General features: G+C 48.7%; 1 protein-coding gene across 4 annotated transcripts; it reads right to left on the bottom strand.

The window, feature by feature from the left end:
- Positions 1 to 2,731: 2,731 nt before the first annotated feature.
- Positions 2,732 to 16,630, bottom strand: Slc6a18 (solute carrier family 6 member 18). 4 transcript variants are annotated; one of them, NM_017163.2, is made up of 12 exons: positions 16,368 to 16,554; positions 14,436 to 14,576; positions 14,089 to 14,226; positions 13,154 to 13,335; positions 11,382 to 11,492; positions 10,177 to 10,289; positions 8,522 to 8,650; positions 6,565 to 6,721; positions 5,500 to 5,704; positions 4,940 to 5,099; positions 4,568 to 4,730; positions 2,733 to 3,383 (listed from the first exon to the last, which is right to left on the bottom strand). In NM_017163.2, exons 1-12 carry the CDS (start codon positions 16,522 to 16,524, stop codon positions 3,192 to 3,194), a joined length of 1,848 nt encoding a protein of 615 aa, NP_058859.2. In that variant the 5' UTR covers positions 16,525 to 16,554; the 3' UTR covers positions 2,733 to 3,191. The 4 variants fall into 4 exon arrangements, with proteins under 4 accessions (XP_087514555.1, XP_087514548.1, XP_087514564.1 ...); XM_087658429.1 differs by lacking the exon at positions 4,568 to 4,730 and having other exon boundaries at positions 2,732 to 3,383; positions 16,368 to 16,630; XM_087658422.1 differs by lacking the exon at positions 8,522 to 8,650 and having other exon boundaries at positions 2,732 to 3,383; positions 16,368 to 16,630.
- Between the last annotated feature and the right edge of the window lie 556 nt (positions 16,631 to 17,186).

Raw genomic sequence — 17,186 nt, 5'->3', positions numbered from 1 at the left:
AAGGGCGAAGCCCAGGAATGAAGGTACTGCCAACCAGACAGCCGCTGCCCAGCATGCCTCAGTCCTGGCTCAGTGAGGCCCAATTCACACTCTGGGCCTCCAGGGTATTGAGAGTACAGATGTGTTTGGGATGAAGCTTCTGTTTTTCTCAGTCCCAGTGTGTGGACATGAGATAGGGGAAGAGACTGGACTGAAACATCAAGACTGACGTGGGAAAGAAGCCATATTTCAGAGAAAGACTGGAGTCTTTCTTCACCTGGACTGTTTTTTTGTTTTTTTGTTTTTTGGGGTTTTTTTTTTTTTTTTGGTTCTTTTTTTTGGAGCTGGGGACCGAACCCAGGGCCTTGCGCTTCCTAGGCAAGCGCTCTACCACTGAGCTAAATCCCCAACCCCTGTTTTTTTTTTTAATAAGGAATGGGTCGTACACCAGGTATGAGTGGGATACACAAACTTAGTAGAGCTGGGGGTCACATGAATGTCCAATAAAGGTCATGCATGCGCCCCTTGCTCCATTGTTCTTTGGGTTCTTTTCTAAGCATACTAGCACAGTCTCATTCTTGGGAGTACTTTCTATTTCTTAACAAGCTATTATTTCGGGGTTGGGGATTTAGCTCAGTGGTAGAGCACTTGCCTAGGAAGCGCAAGGCCCTGGGTTCGGTCCCCAGCTCCTAAAAAAAAAAAGCTATTATTTATACTTATAGCCACATATCACTGGAGCAATCCTAGAACAAAACACTCCCTGAGTTCAGATGTGTAAGTTGGTGCTCCTGGACACACTTTCCTTGAGATTCTGGGATTTTTCTATTTCCCTATATTTATGCCTAGTTTAAAAGGTCCATCTCCCCTCCTTTGGCAGTGATGGGATTTTCATCTTGTTTGTACTGTTTGTCTCTAAAACTTTAAAAGAAATGTCCTCAGGCTGCCTTCTGAGTCCATTTTTAATTATTTTATTAATGAGACCAAGAACCCAAAGGGAACTCACTCTCCTGACAAACAGAGCCACTTCTGTAGCCCAGCCAGAGCCGGTGCCCACAAACCTACAGACTCACTCCCTAGTCACAACAGCGTGGTCTTTCACAATGACTTCGGCTCCACCTGTTGTAAGAGGGGGCCGCTTCCTGTGCAGCAAGTTGACTTGTCTGAGCTTGAGCTCTCAGGATCGCCTGGGATACAGAATCACCTCTCACCCTAGAGTGTAGACGAACACCTCTCCAAGTACAATCCTAACCTTAGCCATAGGATAGAGCTAGTCTGAAGGAAAATACTGAGAGAGTGGTGACTTTCATGTGACTGAGGAAGAGATGTTGGACACTGTGTCCATTTCAGAATTCACAGGCAATTCATGGCAGCTTCGTTCCCATGGCGACACTGTTGCCCTGAGAAGTAGTGTGTCCCAACAGGTTGCAGGCTTTGTGGTCCAGTTTTTGCTGAACAGGCCTAGCCCATGTTTTCTCAAGAGAAGAGTCAACTCGAGGATACTTTGCATGTAGGTATGGCCATGCAGTTTCAGCTTATTCACCTTTGCTCTGCAATCCAGTCTCTTGCTCACCCTGGGTAGTGCTTTGGCAGCCACCCCAATATCTCAGGCACTCATCAGAGGCGTCAAACAGCCTCTTTGGTAGAGGTTGGTGAACCTCTGCTGATTTGGACTGCCTATCTCTTGGTATCTCTGCCTGTAAGCCACCTGTTGGATGTGCCTCCTGTCCATCTTTCCTTCTATCTGGATATTGCCATAGCCGTATCAAGAATGTATGCAGAGTGAACCATTCTCAAGAGGTTATCGTCCAAGCTCTTGCTCTCTGTGCTCAGCAGGACTTAAACTCTGAGGTCTGTGCTTTCATTTCAGTCCTGGCAGAAGGCATATTCTTCCAAGATGTTGGCAGAGCCCGCCCTGCTTTTATAATATCCTACACTGAAAGTATTTCCCTGATAATAGGCCCTTATGACAACCCAATTTTGAAACATGATATGGACATAAAATACCTTGTATAAAGATAGGTGTCTCTTACATTCCTGCTTATCAAGAGTATTTATCAATGGCAGACTGGATGGGCATGGGCAGTTGTCATAGTCCAGGATGCTGGACCAAGTGCAGGGTTTAGCCCTTTGTGTACACAGGTGGACAGCCACAGAAACCTTCATGTTTACTTTGGATTCTGGGCTAGCCCTGGAAAGATGGCTTCCAGTAGGAGCCACATTTGTACCCATATAAACCTTTCTTGCTTGAAATGTCAGTGCCATGGACAGCATCACTGTCCTTCTCCTCCCGCCCTCATCCCCCTGAAGGCACCAGGGTCTGCTGTGCCTGGGAAGTTACTGCCATCACAAAGCCACAGGTCGGTATCGATGGCAAGAAGTGAACATCCTTGCCCAAGTCCCCAAACTTCGGAGATGACTCTGGTTTTACGGTGCCAATAGAAGGAGCTGAAAACAGAACAGGAGGGAAAGGGGGGCTCTCTGAGCCCTGCTGGGATTCTGGAGCCGTGGCTGTGCTGAAAGACTGCAGAGGCCCAGTGGTGAACACATGTGAGTGAATTATCACTTTCATGAGAGAGAAAAACTAACTGTCTAAGAGCTGTTTTGTATCTTCTGGACAAGCAAACATTAGATGCTGGAAAAGTAAAGACGTCAATGTGTATGGCGAGTCAGGGTACAGTCAGTGCCTCCTCAGCTGTGACCACCTCACCCCTGTGGCAATGACTGTAGGCATGGAATACTCAGTCCTCTAATGTCTGGTATCTGCACCCGAGGGTCTCTTTATAGACATGGTAACACCAGGATAATATGGGAGGAGGAAGAAGTTTCCCACCTGTCAGGTTCCAGCTTTTCTTTGAAGACCAGCATAGGGCTGGATTTCTAAAATTAGTAATGCCAAGGCCATTCAGAGAAAAGGTTTCCACAGTCTTGCCACTGTGCCAATGAAGTACACTCGGGACAACCCAAATCTGCATGGATTCTAGGGAAAAGCCATGTCCATGCAGACGGCACCCTGTGGGACCTAGCTTCAGAGGAATGGCATCACACAGACATCCACTGGGCAATACACAATTGCCCTGAATCTATGAGTCTTCCACTATACGGAAAGCTAGGAAAGCAATAATCACGTGGTCTCAGTCGTAGACAGAGTGTAATGAGGCTGCATCGGAGTGGCACAGGTCTTCCTCCCAACCCTGATCTACCCTGGCTCTGTCTCAGCAGCCTCTGCTCTCCTGTGGCTTCAGAGCACTTTCCAGATGTGTGTTCTTCCACCTCTGTCTGTACTGGAACAGTAGCTGAGCCAGAGCAATTCCAGGGACCCACAGTGAGGGCAGGAAGGACAGGAGCACACAGGTAACCTGTACCCAGCCTGGATAGAGCTTCTCCTCTCTTGAGGGAAAATGTTCCTGTGGGAACAAAAGAGCATGCTCAGATAGATATGTGTCCTGACAGAGACCACACCACACATCTCCAAGTGGAGCCAGGCTGCTCCTTGATCACCACCGACGTAAGTGGCCACTTCACCCCCTACCCCTTCCTTCCTATAACAACAGTGTGCACATGGATTCTTGAGAAAATGAAAGAAGTTTGGTCAGAATTCCCTCTATCCCAGCCCCTCCCGAGGGTGGGAACCACCAAGAGGCCAGTTGGGTCTGCACAACTATCACTCCGGACCCCCAGCTTTCTCCTCTGTGACATGGGGACCCCACCGACCCAACTTCTGCTGCTTCTTGTGTGTCTTTGTGGGCAAGTAAAAGGTACGTCTAATGAGACAGTTCTCACGAAAACCTCTCAAGTACACAGCCTTACGTGCTGGTTTGTGCTGGGGTCTTTCTTTAGGGATGACTTGGAAAGGATTGCTGTCATAATGAGGGGGAGCACAGGTGTAGGTGAAGTTCTGAAGTGTGCATGTGTGCCTATGAGGACCAGGCAGTTGGTAAAGGACACAGCTGGAAGAGACCAGCCTGCCTTAGGAGCCTGGGCAAAGACTGAGGTCATAAAGACACCCCCTGCTCGTCACTTGTCGTCTCCCAGATAGAACATGAGTAGTTTTCGGGCTGTTTGTCCCCAGACACACTGAGACAGTGAAATGAGGCCATGTCCCTAACAAGGAGGCTAATAGGACCTATGATGTCCCTAGACCAGTGGTCCTCAGCCTTCCTAATGCCGTGACTTAGTACAGTTCCTCAGGTGGTAACCACCAACCATAAACTCACTTTTGTTGCTACGTTGTAATTTTGCTACTGTTCTGAATCATAATGTAAATATCTGTGTTCTCCAACGGTCTTAGGTGACCCTGTGAAATGTCTTTCTGGACCCCTCCTCCCAAGGGGTCATGACCCACAGGTTGAGAACAGCTGCTCTAGAGTCTAGACACCATGGGATCCACTCTCTGCTTACCAGAGCCCTTGCCTTGGAATGCCAGCAGCCTCAGCCCTTATAGCCAACCATCTTATCTACATCCCCAATTTCCCAGTTACCAGAAGTGGTCAGACCACACTGCCATATGCAGGTCATCTAAGCTGTGGGTAGTGCCTTGGGGGCTAGGTCAAACCTGAGGGATCCCCACAGCACTGTGGGAGGGACCTACATATTGGGGGTTCCAGGCCTTGTAGCTGGGTGATGACTGAGCCAGAAGGACAATGTAGGACAGGAAGATGCCAAACAGCAGCATAGGGCTCACCACCCTCCATGTCACCTGCCAGTACAGGCTGGGCCGCCGCCCAGTCATCCACTCAATGTCATCACAGAACCTGCAGAAGACACAGGCTCAGGCTTCCTTGCATGGCCTCATCGAACAGGTCATCCTTAAAATCAACAACAGTGGGCACCCTGACCCCACCCTGGATCTTAGGGTACTATCTCAGAGTATTCCCCAAGATCTGGACAGCCATGGGCACATACGCTGCACCACAAGACCACTCCCTGCCATGCCCCGGGGTGAGGCATGGGGACAGCTCACCGCTTGATCCCATAAACGTGAATGACGCCCACCACCTCCATGAAGGCGAAGATGATCAGATTCAGAGAAGCTGCAAAACTGTCAAAGATCTCCAGCCAGTAGCTTCCAGACTGCAGTGTGAAGCAAATGGCTGAGAGGAAACAGATAAAGCAGACCACCCCTGGGAACAAAGGTAAGCTGGATGAGAAACAATGGTGTGGAGGGCCAGGAGTCCCTGGACATCCCTGCCCTCAGCCCTTGCTTTCACCCCCACAGGCTGCTGTGCCAGGCAACAGGGAGGACCTGCTAACAACGGCGCTCGTAAGAGTGGGGGAAGAAACATCAGGCTCTTCCTTCCCCCTTACCCCCACTCCTATCTTCCTTCCCCCCATCCGTTCCTTCTCACTATTTCCCCAACTCGGGGGCACTGGGGCTTTGCAGACTCTAGAAGTCAGCCCGGCACAGTCTTCTCCAAGAACATGGGCCCCAGAGCTCTGCTTCCAGATGGACTGGAACAGTGGCCAGGATGGACAACGGACCAAAGTAGACAGCGGGGACAGGCCCTCCAGGCTACTACTCACCGGTCATGGTCTCCTTGGGTACACCTTTGGGTAAGATCCCCATGTCAAATAGTGGTGTGATGACACCCTCCATGTTCCCAAACATGGAGGACAGGCCCAGTGTGAACAGCATCCCAAAGAAGAGCACAGACCACACAGAAGCTCCGGGCATGTGCAAGACAGCTTCTGTGAAAACGATGAAGGCCAGGCCCGGGCCCGAGGCACTCTGCAACACAAAGTCTGTGCTGTGGACATGTACACAGCACACACCTCACATCGTAACGTGTACGCACCCATATCATGACACATGTACATACCATTACCTGTGAATGTTTCACGGTAACATGTGCCCACTCAGACATGTGTGCATAGCACCATAAAATGTGCACACCCCATGCCATGATACACGTGCCCTATAGAGTGATAGGTCTGCTCCACACTAGAACACATACATACCCTCATTGTAACACATGCACCTATACTATAATGCATGTGCACCCACACCAGTGTATACCCTGCACTGTTCATACACATACATGCCCCACACCAGGACACAGGTACACTCTCACTGAGAAGTGTGCTTGAGTCACAGCATCACATCTGTGCACCCTCTCACCCACCATGACATGTGTGTCACATACTGTGTGACGTGTACACACTCTACACTGTGACCTAAGTACATGTACATGCTTTCTGGTGTCAGAAGTGCTACCCTGCCACAGGCACACCTCAGAGAGAAGAAAGGTTTCTTTTTGAATAAGGAATATGGAACAGTTGAATAGGGAATCAATCGATGACCTCGGAATCAGAGACCAGAGCTATTGTCCTGAGAAGCTTCCCCCTGAGTGTCCATCCCTAGTCTGGTGCCTGTGGGTCCCCAGCATCCACTGGCCTCTATGACCAGGCTCTGGCTACTCCTTCCTGTTGTCATGCTGAAGTCATCCTGTCTGCCAGATGCAGGTAGTTTGAGGTGTTTTTTTTGTAGTTTCCTGTGGGAAATGTCCCCAGCCTTTTGCAGCTCTGTATGCACCCTAAGTGGCCCTGGTTTCCTAGGGACGTATCCTCCCTTCCTGTCCCTGTGGGTACCTTATCCAGGAAATCTTCCAGATGGCAGGTCTTCAGGGGAAGTCGGGCCACCCTCTCAGGCTGAGTGGCATTCAGGTACATGAGGACAGATGGGTACTCATCCCTGGAGATGCTAAGCTCTGGAAAGTCGAACTCATTGATGAGGCTCAAAATATTTCTGCAGGAGCAGGAAAAGGCCAGTGAGGACGGGACTGGATGCTCTATGATCCAGCATATGTTCCAATGTTCCAGGAAAGTTCTAGAGCAAATAGCACCCAAGTAAGAACTCCAACTTTCCTGGACCCTTTGGTGTCTCACAGATACCTCTATCTGGCCACAATTAGAAAGGCAAAGTTATTTCTACCTGTGAACCAAAAGTGGGGGCCTCTTTATGTGGGCATGAGTGAGGAGGAGGCAGATTCTCTCCTCATCAGTGAAGGATCTGGCAGTAAGCGGGTAGCCAACATTGGTATCGTCCACTTGATACTGCTTTTATGATTGTGTAAAATATAGGAGTTATAGGTCAGGTAAGACCCCCACCCCCACCCCAGATTTCTAAGAAAAGTCTGAGAAGCCCGGAGGTGAAGTGATGTCACAGTTCCTTCAGGCAGCTTCTGGGAAGACAGCATGGGAGGCTGTGAAGGCGAAGCCTAACTTGCTGTGGACACCTCAAGATGCTAGAGAGACTTGGAACTCTGCTAAGGAAAGCTGCAGGCGACAAGAAACACTAGTACAAGAGAGAGGCCATACAGCTACGGCTGACAGTGCCGTGGAAGTGGGGCTGCCAAGGCCTGTTGCAGCTCATACCATGACCATGTGTCCTGGGTACCGGACAAAGAGATGCGGGATTTCACATCTATCTCTTCTAGTTTTCAGTCATTTGATCCTTCTTTCACTATTCTCCTGATCCTCCCTTTTAGAATGAGAATGTTTCTTGTGCCGTTTGACCTTGGAAATATCTCCCTCCTTGATGTTACAGTTGCTTACAGCTAGGAGTTTGTGTTAATCTCAGAGGAGACTTTGAACTTTGGCTTTCAAGTCATGTTACAACTGTTGAGAGCTTGAGGATGCTTGGACATGGGTGCGTTTGTCATTATGAGAGAGCCGTGTGACTTGAGGGCTGAGGTGGAATGTAATGGTGGGAATAGAAAGCATCCCACAGAGGGCGTGTGTGAAATCCTAGTCTCATGGCTGGCAGTGCTGTTCGAAGGTTCTAGAAGCTTAAAGAGGAAGTCAATGACTAGAGGTGTACTCTTGGGAGAGTTTATTTCCGGATCCTTTCTGTTTCTTTTATCCCTATTCACAATGAGTTGAGGAATTTTACACACACACACCCTCCACTCCTGATGTTCTTTTGTTCTTTTTTTTTTTTTAGCTAAGGAATGAACCCAGGGCCTCGCTCTTGCTAGGCAAGGGCTCTACCCACTGAGCTAAATCCCCAACCCTATGATGTCCTTTCAGCTTCAGTATATGAGACCAAGCAAGCATGAACTGAACATCCTAAAGTTTATAATCTAAAACCATGAGGAAAATAATCCCCCTTGAAGGTTATTTCCACCAGGTAATTTTTTTTTGTCAAAGAAAAGCAGCCAATGCTTTCCTTTTCTACAACCCAGTGGCCACAGCCATTGCTCAGTTCTGTTGTAGCCTCTGCCCTCTCCATCACAGCTGTCTCTTCTGTGTCCATTTCTGTCCCATAAAGACATCTACCATTGCTTTAGGACCACCCTACTCCAGAGTCACCTTATCGCAATGCCTACTTTCCTTCCATCAGAAGAAGACTTACTCTTAGACCTCCTTCTAATCAAGTCATATTCTGAGGTTGCCAGTGGACAGGAACCCTCAGAGGACACTATTTGTCTCATTGCCCTGGAGAAAGAGGACATGCCCGTGCATTCTGTGCCTATGTGGACTCCACTGTGGCACTCACTGTGTGACAGCCTTGTCCTGTAAATCCCAGCACAGCACCTATGCTCACCTGTCCAGGCACCTCCCATAGTCATTGGATGCCTTGAACCCCATGATGGAAAAGATGGTGATGGATGCATACAGGGAGGTCATGCTGTTGACCAGGGCAATAGTCACGGCGTCCTTCTCACAATTGTTCCTGGACACAAGCACATGGCCAACATGGGACTTTCTGATTCAGAACCAGGCTTCCTACAGGAGGAAATGGAATGGTTCCTCCTTAGCACCTCTGTAACCTGAGATATGCTCACTCTGAACCTGGAGGATTGGGGAGGGGTGGTCTCACGCTCCCAGGATGACTTCAGCCTTTCCCCATACCACTGCACTATGACCTAGCTCGGGGCCACTAAGGGTCTGGGCATTCATGGGGTGGGGAGCATGAATGCAGGTTTTTAAGACTGCCTTCCAATAAGAATGCATATAGGTGCACTCTGAGTGAATTCAGGCCAGTAAGATATGACAAACACTCCTTTGGCCCCAGACTACACATCCTTCCCTAAAGAAGAGCCACTCAGAAACCTCCTCTATCCCACGGAAGAGTGGATGACCACACAAAGTTGACTTGTTAGAGTCTGTCATCGTGTGACCCAGTGGCTTAGCTCAGTAGCGCTGCAACCTGGTGTTATGCAGACTGGGTATCTGGCAGTAGCTTCTGCATGTGTAGGCATCATGGCCGTTTCAGGAGACCAGTACGTGTAACACTACATGTATGCTTTTATGGTTCATGCACATGTCATACATATTTGACTCGGCATTCTACCCATTGTGAAAGACATGTGAATACTGTCATCAAAAATGAAGTTGCTGGGGCTGGAGAGCTAGCTCAGTGGGTAAGAATACTTGCTGCTCTTGCGAAGAGCACAAGTGCAGTTCTCAGCACTCACGAACAGCACCCACAGAGCGCCAGTACCAGGAGACCTAACACTCTTCTGGCCTCTTCAGGCACCAGGCACACATGTGTGCACGCTAGGCAAAACACCCCTACACATAAAAAATACTTTAATAAAAATAAAAATAATTTTAAATATAAAAAGGTTAATAAAATTTTAAAATTAAAACAAGTCATTAAAAATGGAGCTTTCTGTCAGCCGTAGCAAAAGGGAAAACCAGAAGTCATGACAGAAGAGAGTCCATGCACAATTGTTCTCCTTGGCCACAACCTCACACAAAGGACACAAAAGAATACTTCTGCAAGAACAACTACTAATCCTGTCTGATTAACTTCTGACTGTTTATTGGCCGCTGTGTAAGAAAGCTTGTGATATCCTCATCTTCATTTGGATCTGACTGAATACATGGAACGTGCCTTCCCAGTGCAGCGCTCTGCTATTTCCAAATGGACGCCAACATTTCTGAAGCATCCTCAGTTGCTTTTGTAGCACACCCCTTGCAGCTCTGTCCAGTCTTGGATGAGCTGAATATTCTGGTAGACTTGAGTCACTGCCACCAAGGCCTAACCTGGCAACCTTTAGAGGATGCCCTGTCTTGTCTTCAGTTATACCTCAGGAAGTCTGAACAAAAGCCCTGCTCAGAATGAAAGTCTCACTTGGATTTCACACGAGTTCGCTTATCCAACAGTGTGGTTTCAAGTGGTGTGTCTATCTCAGGTTTGCTGGCTCAACACTGGAACTGTAAAGTCATCCACACCACAAACGGGCTACGTACCTGGGTTGATTGTAACTTGCGAAAGCAATATGCCCTCCGAAGGCCAGGGACAGGGAGAAGAAAATCTGGGTGGCTGCGTCCAACCACACCCGTGGATTCTGAAGAATCTTCATCTGGAATGAACGGGGTGACCTCATTATGCAGAGGGCAGATTGTACCAGTTGGTCCATCTGACTAGTCCAAAACACTTGGCATACTCGTGAGCAGGAGGGCGTGGCTTGTTCCAACATCTCACAAGTGAGCAGGCCTGGGAGTAGCATCTGACCCAGTTCTGAGGTAAGTCTGGCAAGCCCCTAACTCAAGAACTTGCAGACCTAGGGCTTTGAGATACCCTGAGGGGTCCTGGGAGCAGAATATATATATGTACATATATATGTGTATATATATGTATATATACACATACATACACATATATACATACAAATGTGTGTATGTGTGTATATATACATACACTTATATATGTGTGTATGTGGTATGTGTATATGTTCAAATATTTATGTTCATATATGCGTGTGTTCAAACATACATATATATGTTCCATTATGCGGGACATATTTTCATATATATGTGTATGTGTTCAAATATTTATGTTTAAATATGTGTTTAAATATATATGTTCATATCTATGTGTGTGTGTTCAAATGTTCCCTTATGAGGATATATATGTGTTTGTGTATATATTCAAATATTTACATTCAGATATAGGTGTTCATATATATATATATACATATGTGTGTATGTTTCTGTGTTCAAATGTACATATGTATGTTCCTTTATGAGGATATATATACATATATGTATGTATGTATGTATGTATACACACACATATATATTTGCATGTTTGTCACCATTACAGGGACTCTCGTGGACCACAACTTCACACTAAGGCCACCAAGGACAACTAATATATGTGGGCACAGGCGTCCTGAGTCTTGTAGCCCCCTGTTATGGGGAGCAGGGCAGAGTCAGTACCTGCCCCAGATGTAGGACACATGGTCCCCAGTCGGCCTCTCCCTGCTCTGCATTCCCTCCTTCATGTGCCTCCCACTCAGTTACCTACTTGCCCTCGATCAAAGTATCGCTTGCTGCATGTAGCTACGGTGCCCCTCCTAGTTCCTGTGGGAGCCCTCACCCTGCATTACCTTGGCAGCCCTTACCTACAGCATGCTGTGGCCATGATCCCCGGAGGCATAAGGTCTACTTACATTGGGAGTAAACAGGTAAGTTAGGCCCTCTGTTGCTCCGGGCAGAGTCAGACCTCTGATGAGGAAGATGGTTAGCACCAGGTAAGGAAATAGGGCTGTAAAGTAGATCACCTGAGGATAACAAGGTATGAAATGTGGCCCCTGGCAGGTGTCACAAGACAGCCTTTGTAGGAGCAGCTGGGCAGACATTCAGGGCCTGTGTTCCGGGAATCTTCTGAAACCAAGCTAGAAGTGGGTGCTTGGGAATGTGGGGTCAGGGCAAGGTCAGGTTAGTGATTTGGGCTCATGAGCAAACATCAGGTGATCAGATATACCACCATTTTCACATTTGAGCCCTGCAGATCAGTTCGGTGAGCATCGAGGTCCTAGGACACACAGGTCTCTCCCAGCAGGACCAGTTCCATAAAGAGGTGTCCTATCCTCAGCCTCCTCTTAGCGTTAGTTCTAGCCTCCCTTCCCACCTTCAGCCCTTCCTCTTTCTTTCAGTCTCTTCTCCCTCATTCCCAGCCTTTGTTCTCTTCCCCTGGCCTCCTCCTTCTCCTATCCCAGGCTCCCCTCTTCGATTCTCCCCTCCCTCTCCACAACCCACAGCCGCCTCCTCTACACTCCCCTTTCCAGCCTCCTCTTTTCTGCAATAGCCAAGGCCTCTACTTGATCCTTCTTAGGCAGCCTTGTTTCTGACCTCGTATCCTTCTGAACTCCTCTTCAAACTCTCTCAAACCCTCCTTCTAAGCCCATCAGGCACTTGCTATGTGATGGGCCCTCTCTAACCCATCCTCTTTCCCCTGGTACTCCAGATGGTCACTAGGCCCTGCCTACACCTGCCCACACTCTCCCCTCCTACACTGGCCCAGGAGAGGTCTTCAGCTGGTATTTCAGTCTTCTGTTCACTGAGTGTCCGTGTGAAAAGGACCTGCAAGGGACAATTATCTCTGGGCCTGCATAAGACCCATGACACAGACCACAGAATCTGCTGCTACATTTTCAAGAGCTTGCTGAGAACATGGCAGTCTGTGTGGACTCTGTGTAGAAGAAGGTCTGCAGCCTTCAGTCAAAGGCAGAGCCCGGATGTAAGGGTTCAAACGGGCCACCTGCACAGAACCTGCTCATGACAACACGGGAGACTTCCAAAATGGACTTCCATTCCAGAGGAGCTATGTAACCAGAAGTATCTCTGTTCTCAGTCTCTGAAAGACAATTCCCTGTTTATGGCAGAGCCTCACAATGCTTGTACTATTAACACTTTATAAACAAAAGCAGTGCCAAGCCAGGAGGAAAAAGAAGAAACAGGAGGAGGTTCTTAAAGGGACAGGATAGGTGGGGTCAGCTGGTGATGAGTAGGGGCAGGATAGGAGTGGGACAGTCACTGCTTTGGCAGCTCTGTAGCAATCCAAGGAGAACAAGTGGAACCTGCGTTCTCAGAGAAAGAGCAACAGGAGGCGTGGTTTGTCGGGACTCACAGAAGAGAAGCCGACAGAAAAGTTGATCCTAGTCATGTAACTGGTGTGAGTGGCAAAAGTGGTCAGAGTGGGATGAAAGAGACCCAATAGAATGCTTTCAACAGAAGCACACATCTGACATATACACCCAGAGGAGGGTGGACATGCTGTGTAAACGCACAGAAGAAAGCTGATCCCCATCAGATACAGGTCAGTTCCAATGCGGGCAGGACCGGGAAAAGGAAGCACTTAGTAGCCAGAGAGCAGTCAGTCTAGAAAGCATCTCTGGCACACAGGTCTCCTCGCTTGCAGTGTACGGGCAGTACAGCTCACCTTCCCCGTGCTCTCAATGCCTCTGATGACACACAGGTACACAGTTGTCCAGCAGGCCACCAGGCAGAGAAACAGCTTCCACTGGATAGTGCCTGTGTTGCTGATGTCAGACGTAATATTCAAAGTCTGCCGGTACCAGAAGTAGCTCACGGTGCCACTGCTCTGGCATTCCTGCACAAATCCTGGAGCCAAGAGCACTGTCACTGGCTAGCCACAGGGTTTGGGGTCAGTCTATACCATGGTTCATGCACTAGCCAAGAATTATAGGTGCCAATGTAGCAGGCCCTTCACAACCTGTCACTCAAGCTGTCCTTGAAAGGCCTACATGGGTTGTCTTTAACAACTCCCTTTAGGGCTCAGGAGCCGTGTGTGTGTGTGTGTGTGTGTGTGTGTGTGTGTGTGTGTGTGTGTTGCACTTGTGTGCATGGAGGGGTGGAGGGTAAAGGGTAACTTTGGGTATCATCCTTAGAAATGTCATCCATCTTCTCTGAGTCAGGGTCTTTCACTCACCAATTAGGCTAGGTTGGCTGGCCAGTGAGCCCCAGGAAACTTTGTTTTCCTATTCCCTCAGTACTGGAAATATAAGGATGCACCACAACATACAACATGAGTTCTGGGAATCAAACTCAGATGCACATGCTTGTGAGGCAAGCACTTTGCCAACTGATTTATCTCCTCATTCCCCAGGAGCCCTTTCTTGTTTCTCTTTGGGCTTCAGGGTAAGATGGAGAGCTCTACAAGAGACTAGGGGCCTCTCTGAACCAATCTGTCCAGACGGCTCTGGGCTCTGTGGGTAGTCAGAGGCCAAGAGTAGAGGTGAAGGACTGGATTTCAAATGCGCCCTGCAGAGAGAGACCTGAGCATGTGCCCTGTAGCTTGATCTGCATCTGTCCCAGTGTCACACATAGAACCTCCACGTCCCAGTGGGCTCTCACCTGTTCTGTTGAGATCCAATGGGCATGTGCTCCAGGGCAGTGGGTGTTGGAAGGAGTTGAGGAAGAACCACAGGACCCACAGGAGAATGGTGTTGTAGTACAGGCTGACCAGGAAGGACACTGAGAAGCAGCCCAGGCCTGCAGACATGGTGGTGCACCCAGGATCGGGTAGGGAATGAGTGGAACTCTTCCCTTACATATGGCCTGGCACAGTAGCTTCTGTGTCTTCCCAATAGCCTTCACCCTGTCTTCCTGCCATGTCTCTCACCATAGGTGCACCCCACAAATACAATTGAGAGGTCCCCAAGAGGCCTAAGCAGATAGCATGATATGGGAAGGAAGCATACCTACTCCACCAAGGTAGGGGGAGATGGTCTTCCATACGCCAATGCTTCCCCTCCGTAGGCGCTGGCCAATGGCAAGCTCAATGTAGAAAAGCGGGATCCCCTCAAAGACCAGGGCGATGAAGTAGGGGATGAGGAAGGCCCCTGCAAAGACACAAAGTGAGGCCATAGCTCCCAGATGCCGGTAGCATATCAGTGTAGTTAATAAAATGACACATTTAGGCTGTGCTCAGAGCAGTTTAAGTGCAGTGTGTGTGCCCAGCGTGTACTTTGGCAACATTTCCAGAAAGAGGGGCAGCAGAGGCCTCAGGAGTGACATGGGGATCCTGCCTGGACTTTAGGGCCTTTGTTTCTAATTTGTCTTAAAGGTAGTATCTTGCAGACTGAGGATATAGCCTGGCTGTTAAAATGCTCATCTTGCAAGCCATGAAGATATAAGTTGAACTCCCAGAATCCATGCAAAAATGCTGCTCATGGTTCCGCACACTTGTAATCTAAACTCTTAGGAGAGAAAGATAGGCAGATCTTGGTAGCTTGATGGACAGCTGGACAATGCCTACTTGGTAAATTTCAAGTCACTAAAAGATAGTGTGTTAAAAATCAGGTAAATGAAACATCAGCTGAGGCTGTCTGTTGGCCTGCACACATGTGTGCAGACATACACACACATATGCACTCACAGACATTCAATTTAGACTACATATCCCAGGCTGTCTCTAGAATTCACAGTGTTCCTGTCTCAGCCTTCCAAGGACATAACTGAAATGCTTTAAGAGGCCCGTTTTGAGAAGATTCAAGGCCAAGATGCCTAGCCCCATCCCAGTCACATGGAAACCCTTATGAATTGACAGAAGTCCTACTACCCTCTCCTTAGTCCTGTTTGTCTGAATTTCAAAAGGCTCTACACACCATGAATCTTGGAAGTGCTTTGTTATCAAATGGGATGGCTCTGTCTGTACTTCTATCAGCTCTTGGCCTGCTATGCACACACACACACACACACACACACACACACACACACACACACACACAAACACACACTTTTCACCACAGCTTTCTCTGTGCTGTTCCCCAGTCAGAACAACCAGGCCCACAAGCGCACACCCCTGTCTGCTTCTAGGCAGAAGCATAAAACTATGGTCCCTGAAAATGAAGTTCTCCATGTTGTTGCAACCAAAACAGACACCGTGGAGTAGGTAGACAGACCTGTGCATCCTGGGGACCCCAGAACTTAGAGAAGCTGAGAAATCTGAGGAACAAGTCAACCTAGTATCCCAGTTTGGCCCCACAAAGTCACAACTGTCCTATGACACCTAGGGACAAGATTAGGAGATGCCCCATGTTAGCTCTCAAGATGGTACAGCCTCTTTGTCTCCTCTGCACCCTCAGTATGGAGAGATCAGTGTGTGTGCCATGAATTTGTGGCTATGTGAAGAGAAACAAGTGCTTGAGGGAGGAAGGCTCTGTGTGTGTATGAAGGTGGGGAACTTGGGTCCTTTACTAAGTAATAAGCTCTCATAAGTAGACAGTTTAGTGGTCAACAACAAAGCGTTCACAGTACTAGGTGTCCTGCAGAAACTTTGTGCTCTCAGGGAGAGCTGCTGCCTTGGAGTGAATCATTGGTAAGGCCAAGCAGTTAGCTATAACATTACGTGAAGAACCAGGAAGAAATCAGCTCTGAGTCCAGCTGGACACCAAGGTGGTGATGGGAAACCCAGAGGCTGCTGCTTGCATCCAGAACAAAAGGTAGGATGTAGCAGGCCGCAACGGTGGAACATTCTACTCAAGAACCCCAGACGGTTGGATACCAGGATGGACTCAAAGACACTAAGCTATTCTTTGAATGAAAGCAAATCATAATTTCCAAGAAGGGAAAGTCGCCACTCAAGGGCAGGGAATGCCGCGGAGAGGGCATGGTGTGAAGAGGCAGCTTACCTCCCCCGTGGGTATGGCACAGGTAGGGGAACCGCCATATGTTCCCCAGCCCCACAGCAAAGCCGATGCAGCTCAGGAGGTACTGAAGTTTGTTGTCCCATTTGGGTCTCTCGTCCTCGATGTCCACAAGTGGGTCCATCCCTGAGGCCTGAGCCATGCTGAGTCGTCACCCTGGGAATGGCTGGGAAGGCTGGGTGTACAGTGGGCACTTTACAGCACACTACTCTAGAAGGCCCTCTGAGGAAGCTAAAGCAGTCAGCCCCTCCTTGAGGCATTTCTGCATTTATTTAAAGGAGCCCAGTTAATTGATAACTGGCATCAAGCTCCTGCCTACTGCAGAGTCCATCTTCAACACCCGCATCTCCGGGCCTACCTGAGGTTCTCTGTACCATGTGATCAGTGAGTAGCAGAGCCTGCTAGCACCACACTCAATATAGGCCGGATGCTCCCCGAGACCTGCAGGACTCCCAGAACGGGAAGTTCAATTGGCTACTAAACCCTACTTATGCTGTTACTAAGCCTGAGGTGTAGGTAGTACATGCTCACTTTCCAGAGACTCGGTAGAGCATTCCCAAAACTGTCCTCTTCCTCCAGGTAATACCTTGAAGCTTGTGGCACAAGCTTGTGGCTTGTGGACGTGGATATTAATGGTCCAAAACATAGGCCACCTGCTGCTCTTTCTGTGTTGCTCACCCACCCCAGTGGCCCAGCAGCCCAAGCTCTCTGTCGTCTTCTCTCATGAAGGTTCTTTAGATGGACTTTGAGCATACAGCCTACACCTGCTGCCTTTGCCCAGTACAGCCTGGGGTTCTTTGGCTT

This window comes from Rattus norvegicus, chromosome 1 (assembly GCF_021556685.1).
Source record: "Rattus norvegicus strain SHRSP/BbbUtx chromosome 1, alternate assembly SHRSP_T2T, whole genome shotgun sequence".
Lineage (NCBI taxonomy): Eukaryota > Metazoa > Chordata > Mammalia > Rodentia > Muridae > Rattus > Rattus norvegicus.
This window is presented reverse-complemented; position numbering and strand designations above follow the sequence as displayed.